At 46.9% G+C, this 26,860-nt stretch overlaps 3 protein-coding genes and 1 pseudogene across 5 annotated transcripts; 3 read left to right on the plus strand and 1 right to left on the minus strand.

Annotated features, from left to right (window-relative positions):
• Nucleotides 1-7,250: 7,250 nt before the first annotated feature.
• On the plus strand, nucleotides 7,251-11,398 carry LOC125539185 (inositol transporter 4). The gene is made up of 7 exons (XM_048702555.2): nucleotides 7,251-7,699; nucleotides 8,525-8,680; nucleotides 8,859-8,929; nucleotides 9,053-9,388; nucleotides 9,760-9,867; nucleotides 10,052-10,654; nucleotides 10,743-11,398. Exons 2-7 carry the CDS (start codon nucleotides 8,548-8,550, stop codon nucleotides 11,235-11,237), a joined length of 1,746 nt encoding a protein of 581 aa, XP_048558512.1. The 5' UTR covers nucleotides 7,251-7,699; nucleotides 8,525-8,547; the 3' UTR covers nucleotides 11,238-11,398.
• A 3,047-nt stretch (nucleotides 11,399-14,445) lies between these two features.
• On the plus strand, nucleotides 14,446-15,977 carry LOC125539186 (peroxygenase 1). 2 transcript variants are annotated; one of them, XM_048702557.2, is made up of 6 exons: nucleotides 14,449-14,661; nucleotides 14,750-14,905; nucleotides 15,037-15,122; nucleotides 15,219-15,313; nucleotides 15,414-15,533; nucleotides 15,650-15,977. In XM_048702557.2, exons 1-6 carry the CDS (start codon nucleotides 14,541-14,543, stop codon nucleotides 15,801-15,803), a joined length of 732 nt encoding a protein of 243 aa, XP_048558514.1. In that variant the 5' UTR covers nucleotides 14,449-14,540; the 3' UTR covers nucleotides 15,804-15,977. The 2 variants fall into 2 exon arrangements, with proteins under 2 accessions (XP_087400686.1, XP_048558514.1); XM_087544560.1 differs by having other exon boundaries at nucleotides 14,446-14,661; nucleotides 15,037-15,313.
• A 2,301-nt stretch (nucleotides 15,978-18,278) lies between these two features.
• LOC147986222 (uncharacterized) lies at nucleotides 18,279-19,496 on the minus strand. The gene has a single exon (XM_087541923.1). The coding sequence runs from the start codon at nucleotides 19,494-19,496 to the stop codon at nucleotides 18,279-18,281; it is 1,218 nt and encodes a 405-aa protein (XP_087398049.1).
• A 1,154-nt stretch (nucleotides 19,497-20,650) lies between these two features.
• On the plus strand, nucleotides 20,651-22,458 carry LOC125539187 (peroxygenase-like; annotated as a pseudogene). Its single transcript, XR_015617108.1, has 6 exons — nucleotides 20,651-21,231; nucleotides 21,320-21,475; nucleotides 21,578-21,663; nucleotides 21,763-21,857; nucleotides 21,968-22,093; nucleotides 22,170-22,458. The product of XR_015617108.1 is annotated as a peroxygenase-like (transcript).
• Nucleotides 22,459-26,860: the final 4,402 nt, after the last annotated feature.

Here is a 26,860-nt window from a genome sequence, read left to right on the forward strand (position 1 = left end):
TTTCTTCATGCGCTTTACACCAATATGACCTAAACGACAGTGCCACAAATAAGTTCCACTATCATTATCAACTCTGCATCTTTTGGCTTCAATACTATGAACATGTGTATCACTACTATCAAGGTTTAGTAAAAATAGACCACTCATCAAGGGTGCATGACCATAAAAGATATTACTCATATAAATAGAACAACCATTATTCTCTGATTTAAATGAATAACCGTCTCGCATCAAACAAGATCCATATATAATGTTCATGCTCAACGCTGGTACCAAATAACAATTATTTAGGTCTAAAACTAATCCCGAAGGTATATGTAGAGGTAGCGTGCCGACGATGATCACATTGACTTTGGAACCATTTCCCACGCGCATCGTCACGTCGTCCTTAGCCAATCTTCGCTTAATCCGTAGCCCCTGTTTCGAGTTGCAAATGTTAGCAACTAAACAAGTATCAAATACCCAGACACTACTACGAGCATTAGTAAGGTACACATCAATAACATGTATATCGAATATACCTTTCACTTTGCCATCCTTCTTCTCCGCCAAATACTTGGGGCAGTTCTGCTTCCAGTGACCAGTTCCTTTGCAGTAGAAGCACTTAGTCTCAGGCTTAGGTCCAGACTTGGGTTTCTTCACTTGAGCAGCAACTGGCTTGCTATTCTTCTTGAAGTTCTCCTTCTTTCCTTTACCCTTTTTCTTGAAACTGGTGGTCTTGTTGACCATCAACACTTGATTCTCCTTCTTGATTTCTACCTCCGCAGCCTTTAGCATTGCGAAGAGCTCAGGAATCCTCTTACCCATCCCTTGCATATTATAGTTCATCACGAAGCTCTAGTAGCTTGGTGGCAGTGATTGAAGAACTCTGTCAATGACACTATCATCAGGAAGATTAACTCTCAATAGAGTCAAGTGGTTGTGGTACCCAGACATTCTGAGTATATGTTCACTGACAGAACTATTCTCCTCCATTTTGCAGCTGTAGAACTTATTGGAGACTTCATATCTCTCAATCCGGGCATTTGCTTGAAATATTAACTTCAACTCCTGGAACATCTCATATGCCACGTTCAAAACGTCGTTGAAGTCCCGGTTCTAAGCCATAAAGCATGGCACACTGAACTATCGAGTAGTCATCAGCTTTGCTCTGCCAGACGTTCATAACATCTGGCGTTGCTCCTGCAGCAGGTTTGGCACCTAGCGGTGCTTCTAGGACGTAATTCTTCTGTGCAGCAATGAGGATAATCCTCAAGTTACGGACCCAGTCCGTGTAATTGCTACCATCATCTTTCAACTTTGCTTTCTCAAGGAACGCATTAAAATTCAACGGAACAACAACATGGGCCATCTATGTACAATAACATAGACATGCAAAATACTATCAGGTACTAAGTTCATGAGAAATTAAGGTTCGGTTAATCAAATTATTAAAGAACTCCCACTTAGATAGACATCTCTCTAATCATCTAAGTGATTACGTGATCCATATCGACTAAACCATGTCCGATCATCACGTGAGATGGAGTAGTTTTCAATGGTGAACATCAATATGTTGATCATATCTTCTATATGATTCACGCTCGACCTTTTAGTCTCCAGTGTTCCGAGGCCATATCTGCATATGCTAGGCTCATCAAGTTTAACCCGAGTATTCTGCATGTGTAAAACTGGCTTGCACCCATTGTATGTGAACGTAGAGCTTATCACACCCGATCATCACATGGTGTCTCGGCACGACGAACTTTCGCAACGGTGCATACTCAGGGAGAACACTTGTACCTTGAAATTTAGTGAGAGATCATCTTATAATGCTACCGTCAATCTAAGCAAAATAAGATGCATAAAATATAAACATCACATGCAATCAATATAAGTGATATGATATGGCCATCATCATCTTGTGCTTGTGATCTTCATCTCTGAAGCACCGTCATGATCTCCATCGTCACCGGCGCGACACCTTGATCTCCATCGAAGCATCGTTGTTGTCTCGCCAACTATTGCTTCTATGACTACCGCTACCGCTTAGTGATAAAGTAAAGCAATTACAGGGCGATTGCATTTCATACAATAAAGCGACAACCATATGGCTCCTGCCAGTTGCCGATAACTGTGTTACAAAACATGATCATCTCATATAATAAAATTTAGCATCATGTCTTGACCATATCACATCAAAACGTGCCCTGCAAAAACAAGTTAGACGTCCTCTACTTTGTTGTTGCAAATTTTACGTGGCTGCTACGGGCTGAGCAAGAACCGTTCTTACCTACGCATCAAAAACCACAATGAGGTATAGTGATTGCTTTTTGATCTTCAGAAAGAACCCTGTTCATTGAATCCGATTCAACTAAAGTTGGAGAAACAGACACCCACCAGCCACCTGTGTGCGAAGCACGTCGGTATAACCAATCTTGCGTAAGCGTATGCGTAATGTTGGTCTGGACCGCTTCATGCAACAATACCGCCGAATCAAGAAACAACTAGTGACGGCAAGCAATATGTATATACCCACGCCCACAACTCCTTTGTGTTCTACTCGTGCATATAATATCTACGCATAAACCTGGCTCGGACTCCACTGTTGGGGAACGCAGTAATTTCAAAAAAATTCCCACACTCACGCAAGATCATGGTGATGCATAGCAACGAGAGGGAAGAGTGTTGTCCACGTACCCTCGTAGACCGTAAGCAAAAGCGTTATGACAACGCGGTTGATGTATTCGTACGTCTTTACGATCGACCAATCCTAACGCCGAAGGTACGGCACCTCCGCGATCTGCACACGTTCAGCTCGGTGACGTCCCACGAACTCACGATCCAGCAGAGTGTCGAGGGAGAGCTTCGTCGGCATGAAGGCGTGATGACGGTGATGATGATGCTACCGGAACAGGGCTTCGCCTAAGCACCGCTATGATATGACCGAGGTGGATTATGATGGAGGGGGGCACCGCACACGGCTAAGAGATCAATGATCAACTTGTGTGTCTATGGGGTGCCCCCCTCCCTTGTATATAAAGGAGTGGAGGAGGGGGAGGGACAACCCTCTACTATGGCGCGCCCTAGTGAGTCCTACTCCCACCGGGAGTAGGATTCCCCCTTTCCAAGTAGGAGTAGGAGAGGAGGAAGGGAAGGAGAGAAGAGAAGGAAGGAGGGGGCGCCGCCCCTCCCCCTGGTCCAATTCTTACTAGGCCTTGGGGGCGCGCGGCCTGCCCTAGGCAGCCCCTCTCTCTTTCCCCTAAAGCCCAATAAGGCCCATATACTCCCCCCGGGGGGGTTCCGGTAACCTCCCGGCACTCCAGAAAATGCCCGAACTCATCAGAACCATTCTGATGTCCAAACATAGGCTTCCAATATATCGATCTTTACTTCTCGACCATTTCGAGACTCCTCGTCATGTCGGTGATCAAATCTGGGACTCCGAACTACCTTCGGTTCATCAAAACACATAAACTCATAATACCGATCGTCACCGAACATTAAGCGTGCGGACCCTACGGGTTCGAGAACTATGTAGACATGACCGAGACACGTCTCCGGTCAATAACCAATAGCGGAACCTGGATGCTCATATTGGTTCCTACATATTCTACGAAGATTTTTATCGGTCAAACCGCATAACAATATATGTTGTTCCCTTTGTCATCGGTATGTTACTTGCCCGAAATTCGATCGTCGGTATCTCAATACCTAGTTCAATCTCATTACCGGCAAGTCTCTTTACTCGTTTCGTAATGCTACATCCCGTAACTAACTCATTAGTTACATTGCTTGCAAGGCTTATATTGATGTGCATTACCGAGAGGGCCCAGAGATATCTCTCCGACAATCGGAGTGACAAATCCTAATCTTGATCTATGTCAACTCAACAAACACCATCGGAGACATTTGTAGAGCACCTTTATAATCACCCAGTTACGTTGTGACGTTTGGTAGCACACAAAGTGTTCCTCCGGTATTCGGAAGTTGCATGATCTCATAGTCATAGGAACATGTATACGTTATGGAGAAAGCAGTAGCAACAAACTAAACGATCATCGTGCTAAGCTAACGGATGGGTCAAGTCAATCACATCATTCTCTAATGATGTGATCCCGTTAATCAAATGACAACTCATGTCTATGCTTAGGAAACATAACCATCATTGATTCAACGAACTAGTTAAGTAGAGGCAAACTAGTAACACTCTGTTTGTCTATGTATTCACACATGTACTAAGTTTCTGGTTAATACAATTCTAGCATGAGTAATAAATATTTATCATGATATAAGGAAATATAAATAACAATTTTATTATTGCCTCTAGGGCATATTTCCTTCCACTGCAACGCAGCCTTTGTTGCAATGGTAGAGGATGACGCTCGGTCTCTCACTTCGCTCGATCCAACATCTCGGGAGGTGACAGATCTTTTTACAGATCCGCCGGCCGACGCGTAGTAGCACCCATAAAGTGTCCATGTAGTATACAAAAGTGTTCATATTTAAGAGAATGTTTATGTGTTTTAAGACTATTCATGTGTGTCAATAAAGTTTGTGTGTTTGCAATATACATACATGTATATTAAACAAAATAAATAGAAAAGATATATGAAAACATAAATACGAGAATAGTGTGCCTCCAGACTGCAGGTCCTCAAATGAATATTATTTTAATTCTACAAAAATAATTATAATTTATAAATATCATTTTAATTACGTGAATATTTTTAAAGTAAATTATTTATTTGTATGTATTTGTTTACAAGATACAAACATTATTTTTATTGTGATTACGGTTTACAAGTTTCTAAAAAAGAAAAAAAAAACTACCATGTCAAAAATAGGTCGCACCGATTGCAGCCCATTTAAGCTCCACGAGCGTGTTTAGTTACAAGACATGGTAAGGTGTGTTCGGATGACAGCCTTGAGCTATCATACCAAAATTTGGCATTGACTACGAATGTAGCTATTATGAACAATAAGATCGTTTTGAATAGAAAAAAAGAGTAGATTATGCAAGATGCTCATGTACGTGATCCCATGCAAATTTTGATGAACTTTGTACATTCAAGGAGCTCGTGGCAAAAAAAAAATCGGATGGCTGAGAAACTTCTGAAAACAAAACATTTCACACCTGATTTTGTCTTTTTTTGCCATGAGTTCCTCAAATGTCCAAACACACTTAGTTTTTGCACCAACATCACACATTTGAGCATCTAGCATTTAAAAAAACATTTTAAAAAAGAATTATGCTATTTGTTTTTATTTTACTGTCCATCAGGTGTAGATTAGCCTGGACACGAATTAAATTATCGTGACTACCAGCATTGGTAGGGGTTTGGACTGATGCCAATTTTTATAGTTGCTGCCAATTTTTTTGGTCACACGTACGTACTTCATGCCTATTCATTAGAGAGCTGGTGGCGGCTGATCCCTGCGCCAATTTTGGCTCGCCATGATTTGGTCCGGCAGGCCTGGGCACTAACTAAACAACCCCTAAGTCTTGTTATCCTTTCCGTTTATCAGTGAGATCTAGTGAAGTGGATAGCATCCTTAACACGAGGTTGCAGGTTCGCTACCATTTTACTTCCTCCATCCGGGTTTATTAGTCCTTTCAGTCATAATAACATGTCTCGATTTATTAGGCCCTTCTAATTAATTTCCTTGGAATCAAACCCATTCAGTTGGGACGGATCTGAGGAAAATTAACTAGCCGGCTGCATGCAGCGACCGAAACGGACGCATGCACTTCTCCTGCTCATCTGATTGGTCATGCCGGCAGCCATGCATCAGCACGCGCATGGACTCTGGGCCACTGGATGGATTAGCTAATGCGCGCATTAACTTACGTGGCTCCCAAAGCGTACGCTGCAATTAAACACCAGAAATTTTCGCCTTAATCAAGACGAATTACTAGGTTTTTTGGTCATGCCGATCTCGTCTTCGGGCCTAATAAACTCGGACGGAGGGAGTACATATCAATTATTTTTGTTCATACTATTCACCAACCGATGGGACTTGACGTGTTAGTCTGTTAGACACGCATAGTAGTGTTCTGGGGTTTTTAAACCAGATTTGGTGCTAATTCATGTTGTTTGGGAGGTTTTCCAAAAAATGCGATGTTAATGTCCTTCCCTTTCAGTCATTGACAGTGGGCCAAGCACCATGCTAGCACGCCGCACATGCGTCGTTGACGGCTTCAAACAAAAGTTGCATCGTATTTACACCATGAGTCAAGTTTGAGCATCAGTTTCACATATTTTTTGACTTTAGTCACCAAAATGATCATCCCGCACAATTTGATGTACGACCAACATATTTGTGTTTCCTCAGATGTAGCTCGTAGCGATCGGCCTTCTTTAATTTATAAGATAAGAATATTGGCAAATTTAACAATTCTGGCCTGTGGATGAAATCATTTTACAAAATGAATTGTCTCTAATTTTTTTTCACTCAACTGATCCTTTTTAGTGGCGCCCGACACGAAGACGCCACACTACATTATGCAGCGCCTGACTGAGAGGCGCTGCACGCCTAGCCAGTGTTGCACCCGTATGATCCGAAAATTACTAAGTCAACGTGCAGCGACTGAGAGTTAGGCACCGCACTATACAGTGTAGCGCCTAGCCTCTAGGCGTTTTGTGCAACGCCCAGAGGCTAGGCGCTACACTGTATAGTGCGGCGCCTAGCTCTCAGGGGCTGCGCACTGATTTAGTAATTTTTAGGCAGTCCGAGATGCGACGCTGGCAGACGTGTAGCGCCTATCTGTCAGGCGTTGCACAGTGTAGTGTGGCGTCTTCGTATCGGGCGCTAGTCAAAAAGGTCAGCTAAATGAAATTTTTTTAGAAGCAATTTATTTTATGAAATGATTTCATCCACAAGTTAAAATTGTCAAATTTATCGAGAATATTATAAGAAATGAGATAGCACGTATCTAAGTTTCTATAAGGAAAGAGATGTCACTTGAATCATATGATAACAATTTTTTCATCGGGTCCAGGCTATTGTTTTATTTCGTTTGAAATGCGAATGATAGGTCTCTATCCCACATAGGCAAGGAATTCACGTGTACGAACCAGACGGCTCCAAATGAATTTTACAAATTCATATCCATCCGAAAAATTCCTGCAAAAGTACATGTAAACCAAAGGAGGCCTCAATCGGTTCTCCTGAATTTCTGGTTACGCTAGTATGATTTGGAAGCACGCCAGACGCAACAAATCCCAAGATACCAGCAAGAGCACCGAATACGCTGCCGTGGGATTTGTCTTTCCGTTTCTCCCCCGCACACCACGCACACGCACACAGCATGACAGCAATGGAGGCGCTCCCGCCCTCTCCGGAGAAAGGACCCGGCCGCAAGCGCGCACCACTTGCCCGTCGTGGCGTCGGACCCGTGGTGGACTCCCGAACCTCCCGTCCAGCGTCGCCTCAAAAATCCATCGCTCCCCGCCGCCCCGTCCGCCCCCTCCCCCCGACCTGCCTGTGCCGTGCTCCTGGCCCACTCAAGCTCCACTCGGGCCCAATGCGGCCATAAAGATCTCTCCTACACTTCTCCTCCGCCCACCGCCGCGCCCCAGGACTGCCGCCGCCGACGCCTCTCAGCCCCGGCAAACCCCTTTCGCCGCTGACGCGCGCGCGTCCCTCCCGTTTCTGCCCCGTCGAGTCGACGCTGCTGCCGCTGCCCCGTCGGCAGTTTTGGAAATTGGTTGCTGAGGTATAAGCCGTTTCACTCATCCGATGGTCTCGACGATTTTTCCCCCTTCCGAATCGGGCGATTGGTTACATCCCACTGACTTCCACATCACCATCTAGAATCTGGATCCGACCCTGCGAATCCTGGGTGCGAGATTAGTTTCGGGTTGGAAAGGAGAAATTTGGTTTTATCATTGTTTTCTGCAGATTCTCGTAGATTGAGGTTTCGTTTACCACGACAGCGCAGGATCATAGGATCTTGTATATACTCCCTCCGTTCCAAAATAGATGACTCAACTTTGTACATATTATAGTTACGATATCTACTACGTAGGACATATCGATTCCATCTTCTCGATTTATGGCTAGATTCCTGAAGTAGCATTGTTTTCTCTGTTGGCCGAGCCTAAAGTGGCATTGTTTAAGGCTGCCCACCCATGAATGTCAGTTTCTAGTACCCAATGTCTGTCCAGATTCCTTTCCCAGTTTGCGTTCACTGATGTTGATGTTGAGATTCTGTGATCCAATAAAAGTATATATTATGGGGCCGTTCGGAATCCCACCAGCTCCGGAGAGCTGCGGAGCCAGTAAACTGGAGCTCCGTAAATTTCAATTATAACTCCACCAGCTCCAGGAGTGGAGCTGTGGAGCGGAGTACCTCCGAACAGGGCCTATCTGTGAACGGGATAATTTACTCAAGTTGTTTAAATTTCAGTAATCATTCTATATTTATTTAGCAACCATATAGTATTTATTTGGCCCAAAGCCTGTATTCTCTATATACTAGTACATTTGGATTTCTTCTTACTGGTGCGTGAGTGACCAAGCTCTTCTGAACGTATGTCAGGTGCACAAGGGCCGTTGAATGCAATGGAAGGGGGCGCCAGTGTAGCAGACGAGGCTGACTTTAAGGAGTGCTTACGCCTGACTTGTAGCCAACCTTATATTCTTCGACTTGTTTTCTCTGCTGGCATCGGCGGTCTTCTTTTCGGGTATGATACAGGTATGAACTATGTTCTTACACGTCACAAGATACAGGCACACTGGTCTCTATTTCTACCGCTGACTTGCTGAGGTACCATGATGATGCTTATGTTTCTTCTATATATGTTTACCTAAACTTTGGGGTTGCAGTTGATGGCAAATTTATCTCATTGTTGACATATAGTTTTTGTTGCTAGGTGTCATATCTGGAGCACTTCTGTTCATCCGAGATGATTTTATCGAGTTACAAAAGAACACCACTCTAAGGGTACGTGTGGTTATATTAATGGATTTTGCAATCTGGTTCGACTTCAGTTTCTGCAATCTTAAGCCCTTAAGTAAATTACTCATGTAGCTATAACATCTCATGGTGTGATTGATTCCAATGCAGGAAACAATAGTGAGTATGGCTGTAGCTGGAGCTATTGTTGGAGCTGGACTTGGTGGCTGGATGAATGACAGATTTGGAAGGAGGCCTTCCCTCATCATCGCAGATGTTCTGTTCCTTGCAGGTGCCGCTATCATGGCCTTTGCCCCGTCACCTGCTGTTATCATTGTTGGGAGGGGCTTTGTTGGTCTTGGAGTTGGAATGGCTTCCATGACTGCGCCTCTGTACATCTCTGAAGTCTCCCCAGCTAGAATAAGAGGGGCGCTAGTGAGCACAAATGGCCTTCTTATCACTGGAGGGCAGTTCATGGCATACCTTATTAATCTGGCATTCACCAAGGTACTAGATGACTGACTTTGAAGTTCCATTATTATTTGGAAAGAGAGAAATAGGCGGACTTTTGAAGTGAAGAGATGCTCCCCCGAGACTCTCGCTGCTATGGCTAGAGATGAAATAGCAATGTTCAAGGAGGCTACTTTTTAGTGTCTTTATTTCCTTTTTGGGTTTCCTGAGTTTTGTTTCTTTTAAATGTGTGTGTGGGCTCTGGTCGCTCTGTACAACACCTGGAACCTTGGTTCCTTTCCCTCTTCTTAATATGAGAAGGCAGAACTACTGCCATGTTCCTTCAAAAAAAAGTTCCATTATTTGATACATGATCAAATCTTTTCATCAAATAGTAGCAATAATGATATCTCTGTGAATTCCGTCAGGTGCCGGGAACTTGGAGGTGGATGCTTGGCATTGCAGGATTCCCTGCCCTTCTTCAGTTCATACTAATGTTGACGCTCCCAGAATCACCAAGATGGTTATACAGGCAGGTCAGTATTTCTGCACAAATGAGCTGTCAGATTATTGGAAAACACCATTGTCACATAGCCTAGTGTCTGTACATAGTACAATATCTTAGAAAATTGTTGCTGAGAAATTAAAATGTTGGCAGTATGTCTTTTCAAAGGAAATGTGCTTAAAATTTCTAAAAGGTTTCGTTCTCTTGGCTAACAGGGTAGGAAACAGGAAACTGCCACCATTCTGCGGAAGATTTACCCTGCAAATGAGGTGGAAGAAGAGATTGAGTCCTTGCGAAAATCAGTTGAAGATGAGATGGTCCTGGAGGGGTCCATAGGCGGGCAGAGCGTATTTGGCAAGCTGAAGAAAGCATTTGGAAGCAAGGTTGTCCGCCGTGGCCTCATGGCCGGTGTCATTGTGCAGGTCGCCCAGCAGTTTGTCGGCATCAACACCGTCATGTACTACAGTCCGACGATCGTCCAGCTGGCGGGTTTCGCGTCCAACGACACGGCCATGGCCCTCTCACTCATCACCTCAGGACTCAATGCCGTCGGCTCGATCGTCAGCATGTTCTTCGTGGACAGGGTCGGCCGGAGGCGCCTGATGCTCCTCAGTCTTGTTGGCATCGTCGTGTGGCTCGCTGTGCTTGGCAGCACTTTCCTCAGAGCCGCGCACAATGCCCCACCTGTCAGGGATGTGGAGATGCGTCCGTTCGCTAACCAGACGTGCCCAGAGTACAACCCCAACGTCCACTGGAGCTGCATGGACTGCCTCAGGGCCGCATCCACGTGCGGGTTTTGTGCTCATCAAGGAAACACGGTAAATTCGGTCCCTTGTTCATCATTGTAAAACTGGTGTCATTCTTTTGCAGGAATTGCTCATGATCGGCGAATCTTTCCATGCACAGCTTCTTCCCGGCGCTTGCCTGGCACTCAACAACGAAACGCGAGGGGTGTGCCATGCCGACCACCGTGAGTTCTATTCAGAAGGGTGCCCAAACAAGTATGGGTGGCTGGCGCTGCTCGCGCTGGGCGCATACATCATCTTCTACTCGCCCGGCATGGGCACCGTGCCATGGATCGTCAACTCGGAGATATACCCGCTGCGGTTCAGGGGAGTCTGCGGCGGCATCGCCGCGGTGGCCAACTGGGTGTCCAACCTCATCGTGACACAGACGTTCCTGACCCTGACCAAGGCGCTGGGCTCGGCGGCCACCTTCTTACTCTTCTGCGGTGTGTCGTTCATGGCGCTCATCGTGGTGTTCCTCACCGTGCCGGAGACCAAGGGCCTGCAGTTCGAGGAGGTGGAGAAGATGCTTGGGAGCAAGAACTACAGGCCTTGGAAGCGGTACCACCCCGAGGCACCGACAAAAGGGCGCGAGATTGGGCCCGCTATGCTATGAAATCTGCATCGACGGTAGCTGTTTGAATTCTTCGGTTCTACTGTAAGTAGCAATAGTATTACAGCACAAGATTAGCGTGTAGAGGCCTCCGTTGCGTTTAGTCATTTCTAGTTACGTTACGGCAGTTTTCTTGGTTCTTTGGAAAAAGGGTAGCTACGTTACGCCACTGTTGATATGTTAGTATAGTACTCCCTCTGTTCCGAATTACTTGTCTCGGATATTGATGTATCTAGAACTAAAATACATCTAGATACATTCATTTCTACGACAAGTAATTTCGAACGGAGGGAGTACTTGTTAGAGTTTTCCCCTTGTATCCCGCAAAAAAAAGTTCCCCCTGTGTTTAGAACAGGTAATGGAATTTTGTTTCAGTGTTGGAGTGTGTCACCTCCTAGCCGCGGCAGGGTTTCGCCGGCGACCGGAAGGTGAGAGCAACTCTAGCGGACGGTAGTTGACGCCCTCGCGGCGGAAGATGGACGCCAGTCCCCAAGCCGTATGGCCGGGTCGCGCTGCGCTCGTTGGTTAATGGAATAAAAACATTTCAATGTAAAAAAAAAACACCTAGAGGACTTGGACCACACCAACACATCAACAAACTTCACAGTGGCCCACACAGGGGAGGCCGGCGCACGAGGCAAGAGAGGTGGAGCTACCGCTACGAAAATGGCGGCATATGCATCCCTCCAAACATATGGGGCCCCTGATAGCCTCAGCCAGCTCGCGTCCTCACAGAGGACAGGTGTAGGAAGGGAACGACGGGAGAGGCCTCAACGCTAATTCTTGGCGAAAAGATATGGCAAAAAACCTCCTCAAAATTTGATGCGTGGGTGTGAAACGTCGTAGGATTGGGGAGACCAAGATGGCAGATCGAGGAGGATTAAGGAGTTTGATTTATCTATCTATAAACAATGACAATGTTGCTTGAAGGATCTTTTGTTAGGAAGATGGATGAAGAATTCTAAAGATATATGATTGTCAAGATAAGTGTTGAGCTATTAAAACATTCATGCCTAGTTGCAATGCACGGGCAATTAAGGAAAAAGTCTACAAAAAAACCTTGAATTTGTAGTTGAAAGCTAAATCAAACCCCGAATTTCTAATCCCTGAAATCAGCACACCGAACTCCCGCTAGCCAACCTAACCGATGACAATTAGTTGAAACAAAGAAGCACGAAACTATTTAATTACATACCACAACATGTTTTTTTTCAAAAAGTGTTCACACTTTAAAAAATGTTCAGGTTTAAAAAATAGCTCTCATTTTCAAAATTTCTTTGTGTTTGAACAAAATGTTCATTCCAATTTTTTTGACAATTTTCAAGAAACTTTTCAAAATAAAATTAAATTTTTTTTTGAAACGTACACATTTTTATATAAAAATGTGAACATAGTTTTAAAACCTCAAAAAATTAAAGTGTGAGCACTTTCTATTTTGTTAAAAATGGGAACAAATCTAAAATATTTGTTCAGGTCTCAAATTTTTCCGCACTTTAAAATTGTGTTCAGGTTTTAAAAAAAAATCAGTTTTTACAAAAAATTCTTTTGGTGATTTAAAAAGGGTTCATGTTTTCAAAATTTGTTTGTGTTTTTTTAAAAGATCGCAATTCCAAAAATTCGCGAAAATGTTCGGATTTCAATTTTGTTATGACAATTTTCAAGAAAATGTTTCATAAAATTTCCGAGATGTTTCCAAATCTCGGCGCTGTTATATGTTAAACAAAGTCGCTCTTGTCTATCACAAAAATAGCTTGCAGTGGGAGTGGCAAGCAATACGAGTTTTGCACGGCCAGGTCTGAAGTTCGACTCACTGTACCCGTCACAGCCGAATCCCAAGTCGTGTCGGGTCGCAATCAAATCCCGGATTTGAGCTGCCACATCCGCAATCCCTGTTTGGTAATGCGTTTAAGGTTTAAAATAGACCGGGATCGAAGAGTTTGGTGTGCTGATTTCAGGGATTAAAAATTTAGGGTTTGATTTAACACTTGTCTACAAATTCAAGGTTTATTTTAGACTTTTTCCGGCAATTAATTAGTCAAAAAAAGCGATAGGTCTCCATGCCCAGATTCACACATACTTTTTTTTACTTGAAGTTGAGATTCACTTGACATCGTTCATCAGTTCTGTGATATCGTTTTCTTTAAACACAATACTTTTGTTTACTTGAAGTTGAGATTCACTTGACATCGTTCATCAGTTCTGTGATATCGTTTTCTTTAAACACAATACTTTTTTTTACTTGAAGTTGAGATTCACTTGACATCGTTCATCAGTTCTGTGATATCGTTTTCTTTAAACACAATACTTTTGTTTACTTGAAGTTGAGATTCACTTGACATCGTTCATCAGTTCTGTGATATCGTTTTCTTTAAACACAATGCTCATTCCATCCTAAAATAAGTCTTAACTTTATAGTACAAAGTTATACTAAACTTAAGACACTTATTTTAAAACGGAGAAAGTACAATTGTAGATGCTTACACACAGAGATGAATGTATGCACGCACACTCTAGGCGTATGAGCATCCGTGAGATACTTAGCTAGTAAATCATCTTGAAATCAATGAAGTCAGCACAAGCGCCTTGTAGTCGACGAGAACGTCCCCTCTCACTGAATGAACATCGTCAGAAAGCTGAAATAAATTCAAAAAAATACGAACACCAATATCAAGTTTAGGACTTGAACACTGATGAGTTGGTTTCACTACAAGGAACCTAACCATGTGAGCTACGCTCAGTTCGTCTATAATATCATTTTTAACACAAGTTTCATTCACCAGTTTTATAACTTTCATATAAAAAGAAACAGAGGGAGTGTGAATGTATGTGCGTCTGTACCGTGTTAGAAAAACAGAGGAGGTATTTAACTTCCATGGGCGTCACGCCACGATACCCGTGACACTACTTTTGCGGACGGGCCAAACCGACGGCGCCGCCTGACTCTCCCTTGAGTTTGCCGAGCAGATCGACCGCAACTATGTGCTGGCAGGCAGGCAGGCAGGCACACCGCCACACAGGCACGCGCGTGACGTGCGCCGTGAAAGAGTGCCACGACGAATGCCACCACGTTTGGCCACCCGACCGCCACGGCGAAGGTTGGTGCCCCGCATGACCGACGAGTCAGCACACTCATCCCTTCCCCCGGGCTGCCCATATGCGTACACGGCACACACCTCCCCCGGGCCTTGCCGCCCCCGCCCCGTATAAGAAGAGCAGAAGGCCACAGAATTTACTCACCCACACACACCATCGACCCCTCCGTAACGCACAGTGTGATACGCAGAGATAGCGATCGAGCCGAGCGCCATGGCCGAGGAGGCAACAAGGGCGGTCAGGGAAGAAGAGCTGTCGCCGGTGGCGGAGGGGGCGCCCGTGACGGCCCGGCGGCCCGTCCGAGCGGACCTGGAGAAGCGCATCCCGAAGCCCTGTGGGTGCCCAGCCCAGATTCTTCTTCGATTGTTCTTCCCCTCCCCGCTGGCCCGGTCGGCGAATTCTTACAGGCCCGTGACTTGCAGACCTGGCCCGAGCCCTGGTGGCGCCGGACGTGTACCATCCCGGAGGGAGCAAGGAGGGCGGGCACCAGCACCGCCAGAGGAGCGTGCTGCAGCAGCACGTCGCCTTCTTCGACATGGATGGCGACGGCGTCATCTATCCATGGGAAACTTACCAAGGTAAACTTTCAGTTACGTCAGTTCGTACTGTAGCAGTCAGTAAACTTTAATCAGTTTTCCTCCACGGATAGCATGTTGAGCAGCCAGTAAAAGTGTTCGTTGTTGGTAATATAATATTGCACTGGTTTCAGGACTGAGGGCATTGGGCTTCAACATGATCGTCTCCATCCTCATCGCAATAGGCATACATACTACCCTGAGCTACACAACTCTGCATGTAAGTCTCGAAATGGTCAGAATTAACTCGAGGAACATCCTCCACGGCCCCCGGCTGATACAATTCCCTGTTGTACCTATTGTATTCCGGACACAGAGCTGGGTGCCATCTCTCCTTTTCCCAATCTACATCGACAACATCCACAGGGCCAAGCATGGGAGCGACACCGCGACTTATGACTCAGAGGGAAGGTATGTAACTGATCAAACACTTCCCAGTAGTGCTAAGAATGGTCTGTGATCTGCTAGTTACATGACCGGCATATATGTGCGATTGTGTGAATGCTCATAGGTACATGCCGGTGAACTTCGAGAACATATTCAGCAAGAACGCCTCGCCGGATAAGCTCACATTCCGGGAAATCTGGATGATGACCGACGGCCAACGGCAGGCGAACGACCCATTTGGATGGTCTGATTTCGTTTTACACGTTGGACCATTTGCACGCTGATCTTGTGCTCCATTCTCTCGGGTGAAACGGCAGAAATGTGTTCTAATGATAAATCCGTGGGTACTTGTTGATTCAGGGTGGCGAGCAAGGGGGAGTGGATGCTGCTGTACATGCTCGCCAAGGACGAGGAGGGGAACCTTCCGAGGGAGGCTATTCGCCGCTGCTTCGACGGTAGCCTCTTCGAGTTCATCGCCGACGAGAGGAGGCAGGCACACGGGAAGCGGCAGTAGCATGCAACGCTGCCGGCCCGGAACGTCTTCATGTGTATTGTGTAAGACTGTGGACTAGCTACCGCCTCATGTATTCCTACCATGAAGTAATAAGTTGTGCCCTCCTCAAAGTTTCATCAGGAAAAGAAACACCGTCGTCGTTTTCAATGATAATTTGAAACAATTGAGGCTGCTCGCATGGAATTGCCATTAGTTGGGTAACGGCTCAACAATTTGCATTCACTGAAACTCCAGAAAGAGGATCCCGATATACTTTTTCTTTTCGAAGTTAGGCCATGTTTGGTACAAAGTCCTATTTGACGTCAAATTTTTTTTTTTGAAAGGAGGCAAAAGACTTGCCTCATCCATTAATTAAGAGGGAAAAGAGAGTTTGAATTTTGTGTTACAACACACATCGTGCTACAACACCACTACAAAAGGCTTACTCTCGTGGCATGATGGATCCCAATTTCTTTGCACCCGCGGTGATCCAAGTATGAGCCTCAATCTTGATGTTAGCTAGTAGAATCGTCGGCGGGGCACTCTTGAGTTGGAAGATGCGGCCATTCCTTTCATTCCAGATTGTTCAAGAGGTGAGCATGGAGAGGGTGGCCATGGCCTTCCTATTTGGTATGATAGAGTCGGAGAGCCCGATCCACCACTCTTCGGTTGACCGGGCCAGGTGCCAAGCGGAAGTGTTGATGCTTTTGAGCTAGAGCCAATCTTTTATCATTTCCCAAAGTAGTAGTGTACCAGCATCTGAAGAGGAGGTGGTCGATGGATTCTTACCCACGCTTGCAAAGAGGACAAAGCCCGCAATTGGGCCATCCCCGATTGGTCAAATGGTCGGCATTCCAAACCCTATTTTACATGGCCAACCACGCGAAAAATTTGACCTTGGGCGGGGCCCAGGCCTTCCACACTGCAAGCTCCATGAGGGAGCTGATGATGCCGAAAAATTGGACCAAGTAGGCGGATTTGGCAGTGTATATCCCGCTCTCTATGTGTTTCCACACGATGTCGTCTTCAGCGTGCGCCTCAAGATGAAAATCGCGGATGGTGGACCAAAGCTCAATAAATTGTCGAAGATGTCCGAAAGTGAAGTTGGAAGTGACCTTGATCTTGCGAACCCAAGCATCATCCTGGAGGGCTTCCCGAAGTTTTCAAGTCTTCCAAGAGGAAGCGTCGTAAATAAGTGGTGCGATGTCTCTTGGCTTTTGGTCCCGCACCCAAGGGGAGTCCCAGAATGACGTGCGTGCACCGTTGCCAACAGTTATGATCGTTGAAGCATAGAAGAGATTTTTGTCCATCTCGTCGCACGGGTTGCCCGTCCCAACCCATAGCTTGGTGGGTTCCTTCCATTCGAACCAAAGCCAACGCAAACAAAGAGCCTTTACAAATTTCTCCGTGTTTAGCACCCCAAGACCTCCATATTCGATTGGCCGACATACGGATTCCCAATTAACTTTGCACTTCGCGCGGGTAGTCTTATATGTTCCCGCCCAAAGGAAAGCTCTCTCAAGCTTGTTGATATTGTGGAGGATGCTCGGTGGAACGACCAGTGGGGTGATGAAGTAGATGGCTTGTGAGGATAGCACAGACTTGACAAGGGCAGCCCGACCAATGGCAGTGATATTTTGCCCGTCCCATGGAACAAGTTTGGAAGCGGCCTTGTCCACGAGGAATTGGAAATACCGAACTTTTAGTTGCCAAACCGAGATAGGTAGCCCCAGATATTTTATTGGGAAGGAAGCACGGGCAGCGGGGAAATTCTGGAGGATGTTGTCGAGTTGTAGGTGTCTGCATCGAATCAGGACCACAGAGCTCTTCTGGAAGTTAGTGCATAGTCCCGTGACATCACCAAACGCACCGAGCAACACAGAGAGGTTGTCAATATCCTTCTTGATGGGTGCAACGAAGACGGCTGCGTCATCAGCGTAGAGGGATGTTCTCATGATGGGCCCACGGCCACGGATTTTGTGAAGCAACCCCTTCCTAGTTGCCAACTCAAGGATCTTTTGAAGGGGGTCAATGGCAATGACAAATAGCAGGGGTGAGAGAGGACCCCCCCCCCCTGCCGGAAGCCACTTCCGTGGGTAATGGGGTTGCCCGGGATGCCGTTGAGGAGAACCCGCGAGGAGAAGGTGCATAGGAGGGCGGTGATCCAATTCCGAAAGGTGCTCGGGAACCCCCTCTGCTGGAGGATGTCAATGATATACTCCCATCTCATAGAGTCGAAAGCCTTTCTTATATCAAGCTTGAAGAGGAGGGACGGAGTTTTGCTCTTGTGGAGGCGACGCGCGAGATTTTTCACATACATGAAATTGTCATGGATACTCCTAGTCTTGATGAAAGCACTTTGCGCGTTGGAGACAAGCTTGTTCATGAGAGGCGCTAGCCGAATTGCTAAAATTTTGGCAACAATCTTCGCAATGGAGTGGATGATACTAATAGGCCGAAAGTCGGTGATCCCCTCAGCACCCTCCTTCTTAGGAATTAGTACAATGTTTGCAGAGTTGAGCCAGTGAGGTTTGTCGTGTGTAGGTTGCCAAAAAGAGAGACTATCCTCATGATGTCCTCCTTGATAATGTTCCAACAACTCTTGAAGAACAATCCGGTGAAACCGTCTGGGTCAGGTGCTTTATCGCTTGGCATTTTCTTAATGGCCTCGTGCACCTCCTCCGTGGTGATGGGGTCCGCGAGGGAGTCCAAGTTGTGTACCTCTAAGCCAAGCTCTTCCCAATTGAAGTCGCGCACCCGCGGGCGCCCTTTTCCCATGGCCTCGGTGAAGTGATCATGGACAACCTTCTCTTTGGCATCATGGTCGGTGATCCATCCTTGATTATGCTTAAGCATGTGGATGAAATTTTTGCGGCGTCTCCCATTGATCCTCCGGTGAAAAAATTTGGTGTTTGCATCACCCTCCTTGATGTTGGCCAGTCTCGCGCACTGCTTCTTACGAGCCCTCTCCATGACCGCTAAGCTGATGACTCGTCTTTTGAGCCGCTTGCGGAGGTCCCCTTCCTCCACAGAGAGTTGCCGATTTTCCTGGGCCATGTCAAGGTGCAAAATCATCAAGAGGGCGGCGTGGAGATGGACCTTCGCTTTGGAGAACAACCCCCTACTCCACTCGGAAAGGCGGGCACCGGTCTTCTTGAGCTTGTAGTGTAGGATTTGATACGGCTCGGTATGGTCTGTGTGCTCATTCCATGCCTTGAGGATGACCTCCTTGAACCCTGGAAGAGAAACCCAAAAATTCTCGAACTTGAAGCTTCGCGGTCTCTGGGGTCCCCTAACCTCGGCGAGGAGGAGGGGGCAGTGATCAAAGAGCGAGGACGAGAGTGCATGAAGGATGTGGCTGCCAAACTGATCGTCACACTCCGCGTTGCAAAAGAACGAGTCGAGCTTGCAAAGGGTCGGGGTTTCCCTCTCGTTTGACCACGTGAAACGTCTATTCTGGAGGTGGATCTCCATCAAGCCACAACTTTGGAGCGTTGCACGAAAACGTTTAAGATGTCTAGTGTCGATGTTTCTCTTGTTTTTGTCACACGCTCTGTAAATTTGGTTAAAATCTCCCAGATAAAGCCAAAGGGTACCAGTGGGAGGCCTCTGAGTGATGAGCTCGGCGAAGAATGCGTCCTTGAGAGCGCGGGAGGACGGGCCGTACATAATTATGATCTTGTAATGCACATTGAACGCTTTAATTAGAACCATGGCAGAGATGCAATGCGGAGTAGAGCCAATGCGTAAGGGGCGCACACACCCGGACCAAACGGGCCAGCCCACTTATGACTGTAGCGTAGTGGGTTCTTCTAGCGCTTTTTTGGTGGCCGGTTCTTTGTGTTTTGTTTCTGTCCGTTTTTGGCCAGCTTTTGTTCGTGTATGTATTATTTTAGTATTTATTTATTAGTTTTAATTTGGATGAACTTTTCTTTCCAAATTCATGAACTTTTTTCTAAATACATAAACTTTCTTCAAATTTCTGAACTTTTTTTCGAATTCATGAACATTTTTTGTATTCATGAACAAGTTTTCAAATACGTGAACTATTTTCAAAAGAAAATGGTAATAATCTAACGTCATATTTCTAAGCATGGAAAATCAAACATTTTTAATGACAAATTACGTGTCAAGAGCAAGGTAATTTCCTTCAGCAAACATGGCAAATGTTGGTGAAAAAAATTGAACATGCCAAGATTTCCATGCTTGCCGAAGGGAATTGTGAGGTTCATGACATGTAATTTCCCGTAAAAAATGTTTGATTTGGCATGTTTAAACATCTGGCATCAGATTTGTAGCGCGGTCCTTTTCAAATTCATGATTTTGTTTAGTAGAATTCATAAACTTTTGCATATTTGTGAACCTTTTCAAATTCTTTAAGAAGTCGATGGCCAACATAGTCAAATGGTCAAAGGGTCAAATTGGCAACTGTCAAACGATCAGTGTATAAAAGGTCAAACTATCAGCAAACGCAATCGAGTTAGGGAACGAGCCGGTGGAGCGATTGATCGACAAGGCGTTGCTTTAATTTTTTTTAGCATGATAATACGTGTCACATTTATATCATAAAGAACAAAGTACAAGTCACGTAAAGATTGATATGATAAAACTGAAAAGATAGCAGAATATCTTTAAGCGATTGATCGACAAGGTGTTGCTTTAATTGATCGATAAGGAATGTATGGGAGATACGGGAACGAAGGTAGAGAGGAGAGTTTGTATATGTACGTGCAGACTTGTATCGTTCATTTTTGCGAAACAATTTGTGGTTGGATGGTTAGAGGGACTGTGGTATCCTCAGTCTATCAGAGTTTAAATCCTGATGTTCGCATTTATTTATGAATTTATTTCAGAATTTCCGGTGAGGCGTACTCAGTGGGAGAATACGTTCCCGTCGACGACGAGGTGCCTACGATAACTTCATAAATTTTAAAATGATATGTCGGCTCAGTCTTTCGGAGATACTCATAGGGGTAGGATGTGCATATGAACATTTTCATATCGGCAAATCGAGTGCAATTATATGTTTCTGGCACGTACGGCACGTGAGGAGATAAAAGACTGGCGCGGCGTGCATGAACGCGTGCCGCACTGTCGTCTTCCGATGGACGGCGAGAACGAGCGCCACGGCGTACGTACGTTCAGCTCCCGAGCAGCACAGAGAAGGTTCTGCGCGGCACGGCAGCTCGCGTACTCTGCCTTGCACGCACACTTCGTGACTTCCGCCGGGCTTTCCCGCGCCCATTGTCCGCACTCCTCGCGCGTGTATAAGAAGAGCTCCGTTACCACTGATCGCCATTTGCAACGTAGAGTGGCACAGAGGCAGAGAGCATAATGGCGGACGAGGCTAAGGTGCCCACTGACGCGATGTCATCCGTGGCGAAGGCGGCGCCGGTGACGGCCGACCGGCCGGTCCGGGCAGACCTGGAGACGCTCGTTCCCAAGCCCTGTGAGTGCCCGGCCAGCTTCTTCGATTCCTCCCTACCATATTCATGGTGTCACAGCACTGCACTAACGCATGGTTAACATGTGCGCAGATCTGGCACGAGCTCTGATTGCGCCCGACGTGAACCATCCCGAAGGAACCAAGGAGGGGCCACACGAGCACCGGCAGAGGAGCGTGCTGCAGCAGCATGTGGCCTTCTTCGACCTCGACGGCGACGGCGTCGTCTATCCCTGGGAGACTTACGGAGGTAAGGCACGGTGATCCGTAGTGTTCTCTGGAAAACATCTCATGGCATGAACTTGCCGCCGGTCGACTGTTCAGTTCATCGTTGATCCTGCACGAATTCCAGGACTAAGGGCGTTGGGCTTCAACGTGGTCGCGTCCTTCATCATGGCAGTCGTCATGAACGTTGGCCTAAGCTTTCCGACTCTGCCTGTAAGTGCAAAAAGGTTCAGAACTTGAAAAGGTTCAAATGAATGTTGGACTGCGTTCTTTTCCTGAACTTGAAGCTCTCATTCATCTCATCTTCCACAGGGCTGGATACCATCTCCCCTGTTCCCAGTCTACATCAGCAACATCCACAGGGCTAAGCATGGCAGCGACACCTCAACGTACGACACGGAAGGAAGGTACATACGTAGCTTGAATTCCTTCTACTAGTTCAGAAAACGTCATATTGTTCGCTGTCTGCTCCGCTTGGTTACATGCATGACCGGCTTGTGCGGTCGTGGGAGCTTAGGTTCATGCCGGTGAATTTCGACAACATATTCAGCAAGAACGCGCGCACGGTGCCGGACAAGCTCACCTTCGGTGAGATCTGGAGGATGACCGAAGGCCAGCGGCTGGCGTTCGACTTACCTGGACGGTGAACACTTCTGCAATGCTGTCAGTTCCAGTTTCTCAATAGCTGAGATGCTTATGTTATCATGGCGTTAATTCAGGATGGCGAGTAAGCTGGAGTGGATACTGTTGTACGTGCTCGCCAAAGGCGACGACGGGCTCCTTTCAAGGAGGCAGTTCGTGGCTGCTTCGATGGAAGCCTGTTCGAGTCCATTGCCCAGAAAAGGAAGGAAGCAAACCAGAACAAGTAAAACTTGGGGATGTGCGTACGTACTTTCTGTATGCCTTATAGAAATAAAAAAAAGTATGTTTTTGTTCCCTCAAGTTCCTCAAAAATATAAGCTTGGTCTTTTAAGAATTTTTGGTAGACATTTCATCCTTCATGTCTCAAAACCGGATAAGTTTGGTCCAAAACCAGATTTTGACCACGTTGACGGGTTTGACTGGGTTGACCAAAAACATACTTTTTTCTAGAAAAAATCTTGAGGGACCAAGTATATACTTTTGATGAACTTAAGGGACCAAAAACATACTTTTCGCTAGAAATAAATAATCACAGTCGTGCTACTTATCCTCTAGATTGTAATATAAAGACTGTAATTTTATTTTCCTAAATCGCGCTTAGCGATTAGTGTCTTTCTTATTGTTGATGTTGAATAGTAATCATCTACTCCCTCTATCTCATAATGTAAGACATTTTTTCACATCAATGTAGTGTTAAAAAACGTCTTACATTGTGGGACGGAGGGAGTATCAATTACTGATGTTGATGTCGTTACAATCCATATCCCCCATCACAATTGGATCCCAAGAAGAGAGAGTATGAAGCTGCTTGGTGAGGATTATGTGCAGGGGGTCACGCGTTGGTGACTTGCTCAAAACCGATGGGAGGTAGATGTACAAAGCTCATGGGATTGTGACAGAACTGATCACATGTTCAGTTCGGATGATGCATGGGATACAAAACAGATGCTGCAAACGATGACGAAAAATGTTGCAAGCAACAACAACAGACGCTACAACCGTTGTGACCAAATGTTGCAACCATCTATGGCGGATGTTGAAACCGGTGAAACAACGTGCTACAATCGACCAGGACATCGGATGATGGATGGGATACAAAACAGATGTTGTAAACGACGATGAAAAATGTTGCAAGCAACAACAACATATGCTACAACCGTTGTGACTAAATGTTGCACCCATCGATGGCGGATGTTGCGACCGGTGAGACGACGTGCTACAATCGATCAGGGCAGATGTTGTGTCGAGTTAGACGACATGCTATAACCAACAAGGTGGATGATGAAGCTATGTACCTAGGGTAGGGTCATAGACATGTCCAAACTGCCCTACTCAAGGACATCTCTAGAAGAAATCGCCTTTCAATCGACTTGGAAGTGTTCCACTCGACAGACTCGGAGACACTCGACCAAGAAGCGATCACTCGACCAAGACCAAACCACTTGACGGCCAGGAGACCTAAAGGCACTCCACACGCTAACGGTCGGTTATTAAGTAGCTTTTATGATCATCATAGCACTTTATTAAGGGCGTTACCAATAACGCCCGACCTTAATGTATTTAAAACCCTGCATAACTGAGGGCCGAAGGGGTCCGGCGAACTCTATATAAGCCACCCCCTCCTCGGTGTAAAGGGTTCGCACCCTTGTAATTCATACACGCATAATTCAGTCGACCGCCTCCGGGCTCCGAGACGTAGGGCTATTACTCCCTCCGAGAAGGGCCTGAACTCGTAAACCTCGCGTGCTTACAACTTCTCCATAGCTAAGATCTTGCCTCTCCATACCTACCCCCTACATTCCTGTCAGACTTAGAACCACGACAGTTGGCGCCCACCTTGGGGCAGGTGTTTTAGCGATTTGTTGGAGGAGTTGCGATTTTTTCCGATCCGAATCATCATGGTTTCCGGTGGAGTTTTGATGGAGGGCTGCGAGATTCGTCTCGGCGCGCTCACGTTCATCGCTGACGACTCCGCTTGGCTTCAGGAGGCTGCGCTCGATGCGGACGCGCTCCCTGTCCGCGGGGCGACGCACTTTCGCGCGTGCGTCCGCGGCATCCTTTTGCGGCAACCGTCGCCCCCTACCGGTCGGCTCCTGTGTTGTCCTCCCTCCCTGTTTCCCGCCGGCGCAAGCGCTCCGGTCGGTCGAGACTTCAGCGGTGGGTGAGACACGCTGTGGCACGCCAGTCGGCCACCCCTCAAGTCGCGGCGATCGAGCCCGATGAATCCCTCTACGGCCTGTTCGATCTGTCGACTGGCTCCGCAGAGACCGCATCCGAGTGCGACAGCAGCGATCCGGCGGCGGAGGTTCTGATGGTCGATGGACCGCCCAGTCGTCCCGGTTTTCCCCGCACCGACGGAGGCGCAGGTGGAGGCGACCCGTTGCGTCCCCATGAGGAATATCTCCCCGAGCCTCTCACGTCGCTGTAGAGAGAAGAATTTCGTCGCCGGAACATGGATGCACTACACACTCCTATCGTTGGAGAAACCCCCGAGGCTCGTGCCTTGGAGGACGCACGCCTGGCAAACTTGGCCGAGCACACTCAACTGGAGAACCTCTAGCGAGCACTCGACGAGCGTGCGCGACAACGGGTTCCAGAATCCAGTCGGCGTCAGCTCTTTCCGCCCCCGTAGGTATATAGAACTCCGATTCGGAATTTAGCAGCTGCAACCCGTATAGCAGAATCGATTCAGCCTTCCCAGTCGGAGGCTGGCAGAGGCTTACTGCAGATCAGAGCATTACTCTGGGCAGCAGGAGACCAGAATTCCGCTGTCTCTCAGTCGCGGAACAGGATTCATAGCAGATTCGTTGCTGCAGACACAATCTAGTCGGTTCATAGCCCAAGATCGCTTCCAAGGCGTGAGGGACGTGGGGACCGGCATAGTCAGTACGGGAACCGTGAGCAATATGATCACCGATTCGATCGTGACGATCAACGTCGAGTGCCCACCCCTCCCTCGAGGAGCGGGTCGTATGCGCCTCGACAGCAGGATGACAGGCGCCCTCGTAGTGTTGGGCGAAGGATTCCAGTCGACTCCAGCGAGCCAGGCTTTGATGCGAGATCCATTCTCGTTCAAGGTTTGGTCGACAGGAACAGAGCTCACCGAGAAGGTCACGACAGAGATGCACCTACCAGCAGCAGAGCACATGTTTCGGGGCCAGAGTGCTTTAGTAGAGCCATCAGGGCCGCTGTGATTCCTCCCAACTTCAGGTTGGCGACTGGAGTCAGTAAGTTCACTGGTGAGTCCAAGCCCGATACTTGGCTTGAAGACTACCAAGTGGCCGTCCAGATTGGCGGTGGCAATGATGAAGTGGCCATGAAGCACCTGCCTCTCATGTTGGAGGGCTCGGCCAGAGCATGGCTGAACCAGTTAGCCCCCAGCAGCATTTACACTTGGGAAGATCTCGCCCGAGTGTTTGTCACCACGTTTGAAGGAACATGCAAGCGACCGGCAGGGCTGACTGAACTGCGGTCTTGCGTGCAGAAGCCGAATGAAACTTTGAGGGATTACATCCAGAGATGGATCACGTTACATCACATGGTAGAGAATGTGCCTGACCACCAAGCAGTCTGTGCCTTCAAAGAAGGCGTCAAGTACAGAGAACTGAATCTGAAATTCGGTCGGACCGAAGATATGTCTCTGAATCGGATGATGGAGATTGCCACCAAGTACGCTAATGGTGAAGATGAAGATCGACTCAGGAGTGGCAAGCTCAAGTCAGTCGCTCAAGAAACCGGAGGAAATTCCAATCAGAAACAGAAGCGGAAAGCCGAGCCAGCTGCTCCTGGGGAAGCCTTGGCTGTAACCCAAGGAAAGTTTAAAGGGAAACCCAAAGGACCTTGGAACCCCAAGAAAATTAAAGACCAGGACGGAAATGATGTGTTGGATTTGCCATGTCTCGTCCACACCAAAAAAGATGAAGAGGGTAATTTCATTTACCCGAAACATACCACTCGACAGTGCCGACTCTTGATCCAGCAGTTCCAGGGCAAGCATCCCAAAGATAAGGAAAAGGAGTCGGACAAACTTGAGGACAAGGAAGATAGTGACGATGGATACCCCCAGGTCAATTCCATCCTGATGATTTTTGCTGATGTTGAAAGCAAAAGTCGACTGAAAGTTATCAATCGAGAGGTGAATATGGTTGCTCCGGCGACACCCAGTTATCTGAAGTGGTCTCAAACTGCCATAACATTCGACCGGTCCGATCACCCAACGCACATCGCCACCCCTGGGAGGCAAGCTTTGGTGGTCGACCCAGTTGTTGAAGGCACTCGACTGACCAAAGTCTTGATGGATGGTGGCAGTGGTTTGAACATATTATATGCTGAGATGTTGAAAGGGATGGGCATTCCGATGTCCAGACTCAGTACCAGCAACATGAGTTTCCATGGAGTCATTCCTGGGAAGAAGGCTGAATCACTCGGCCAAATTGCTCTTGATGTGGTTTTCGGTGATTCCAAGAATTACCGCAAAGAAAAGTTGACGTTTGAAGTTGTAGACTTCCAGAGTGCCTATCACGCTATTTTGGGCAGGCCGGCTTATGCACGCTTCATGGCCCGACCATGTTATGTGTATCTCAAGTTGAAGATGCCTGGCCCCAAAGGTGTGATCACTATTACGGGCAATCGGAAGAAAGCGGAAGAATGTTTTCACAAAGGTTCAAAGATCGTTGATGCTCAGATGGCAGTGGTGGAGCTGCAGGAATACCAGAAGACCGCAGACCCGAGTGATTTGTTGCGAGCCAAGAAGCCCGCTACAGAATTA

Source organism: Triticum urartu, chromosome 2A (assembly GCF_056163025.1).
Source record: "Triticum urartu cultivar PI428250 chromosome 2A, HENAU_Tu73, whole genome shotgun sequence".
Lineage (NCBI taxonomy): Eukaryota > Viridiplantae > Streptophyta > Magnoliopsida > Poales > Poaceae > Triticum > Triticum urartu.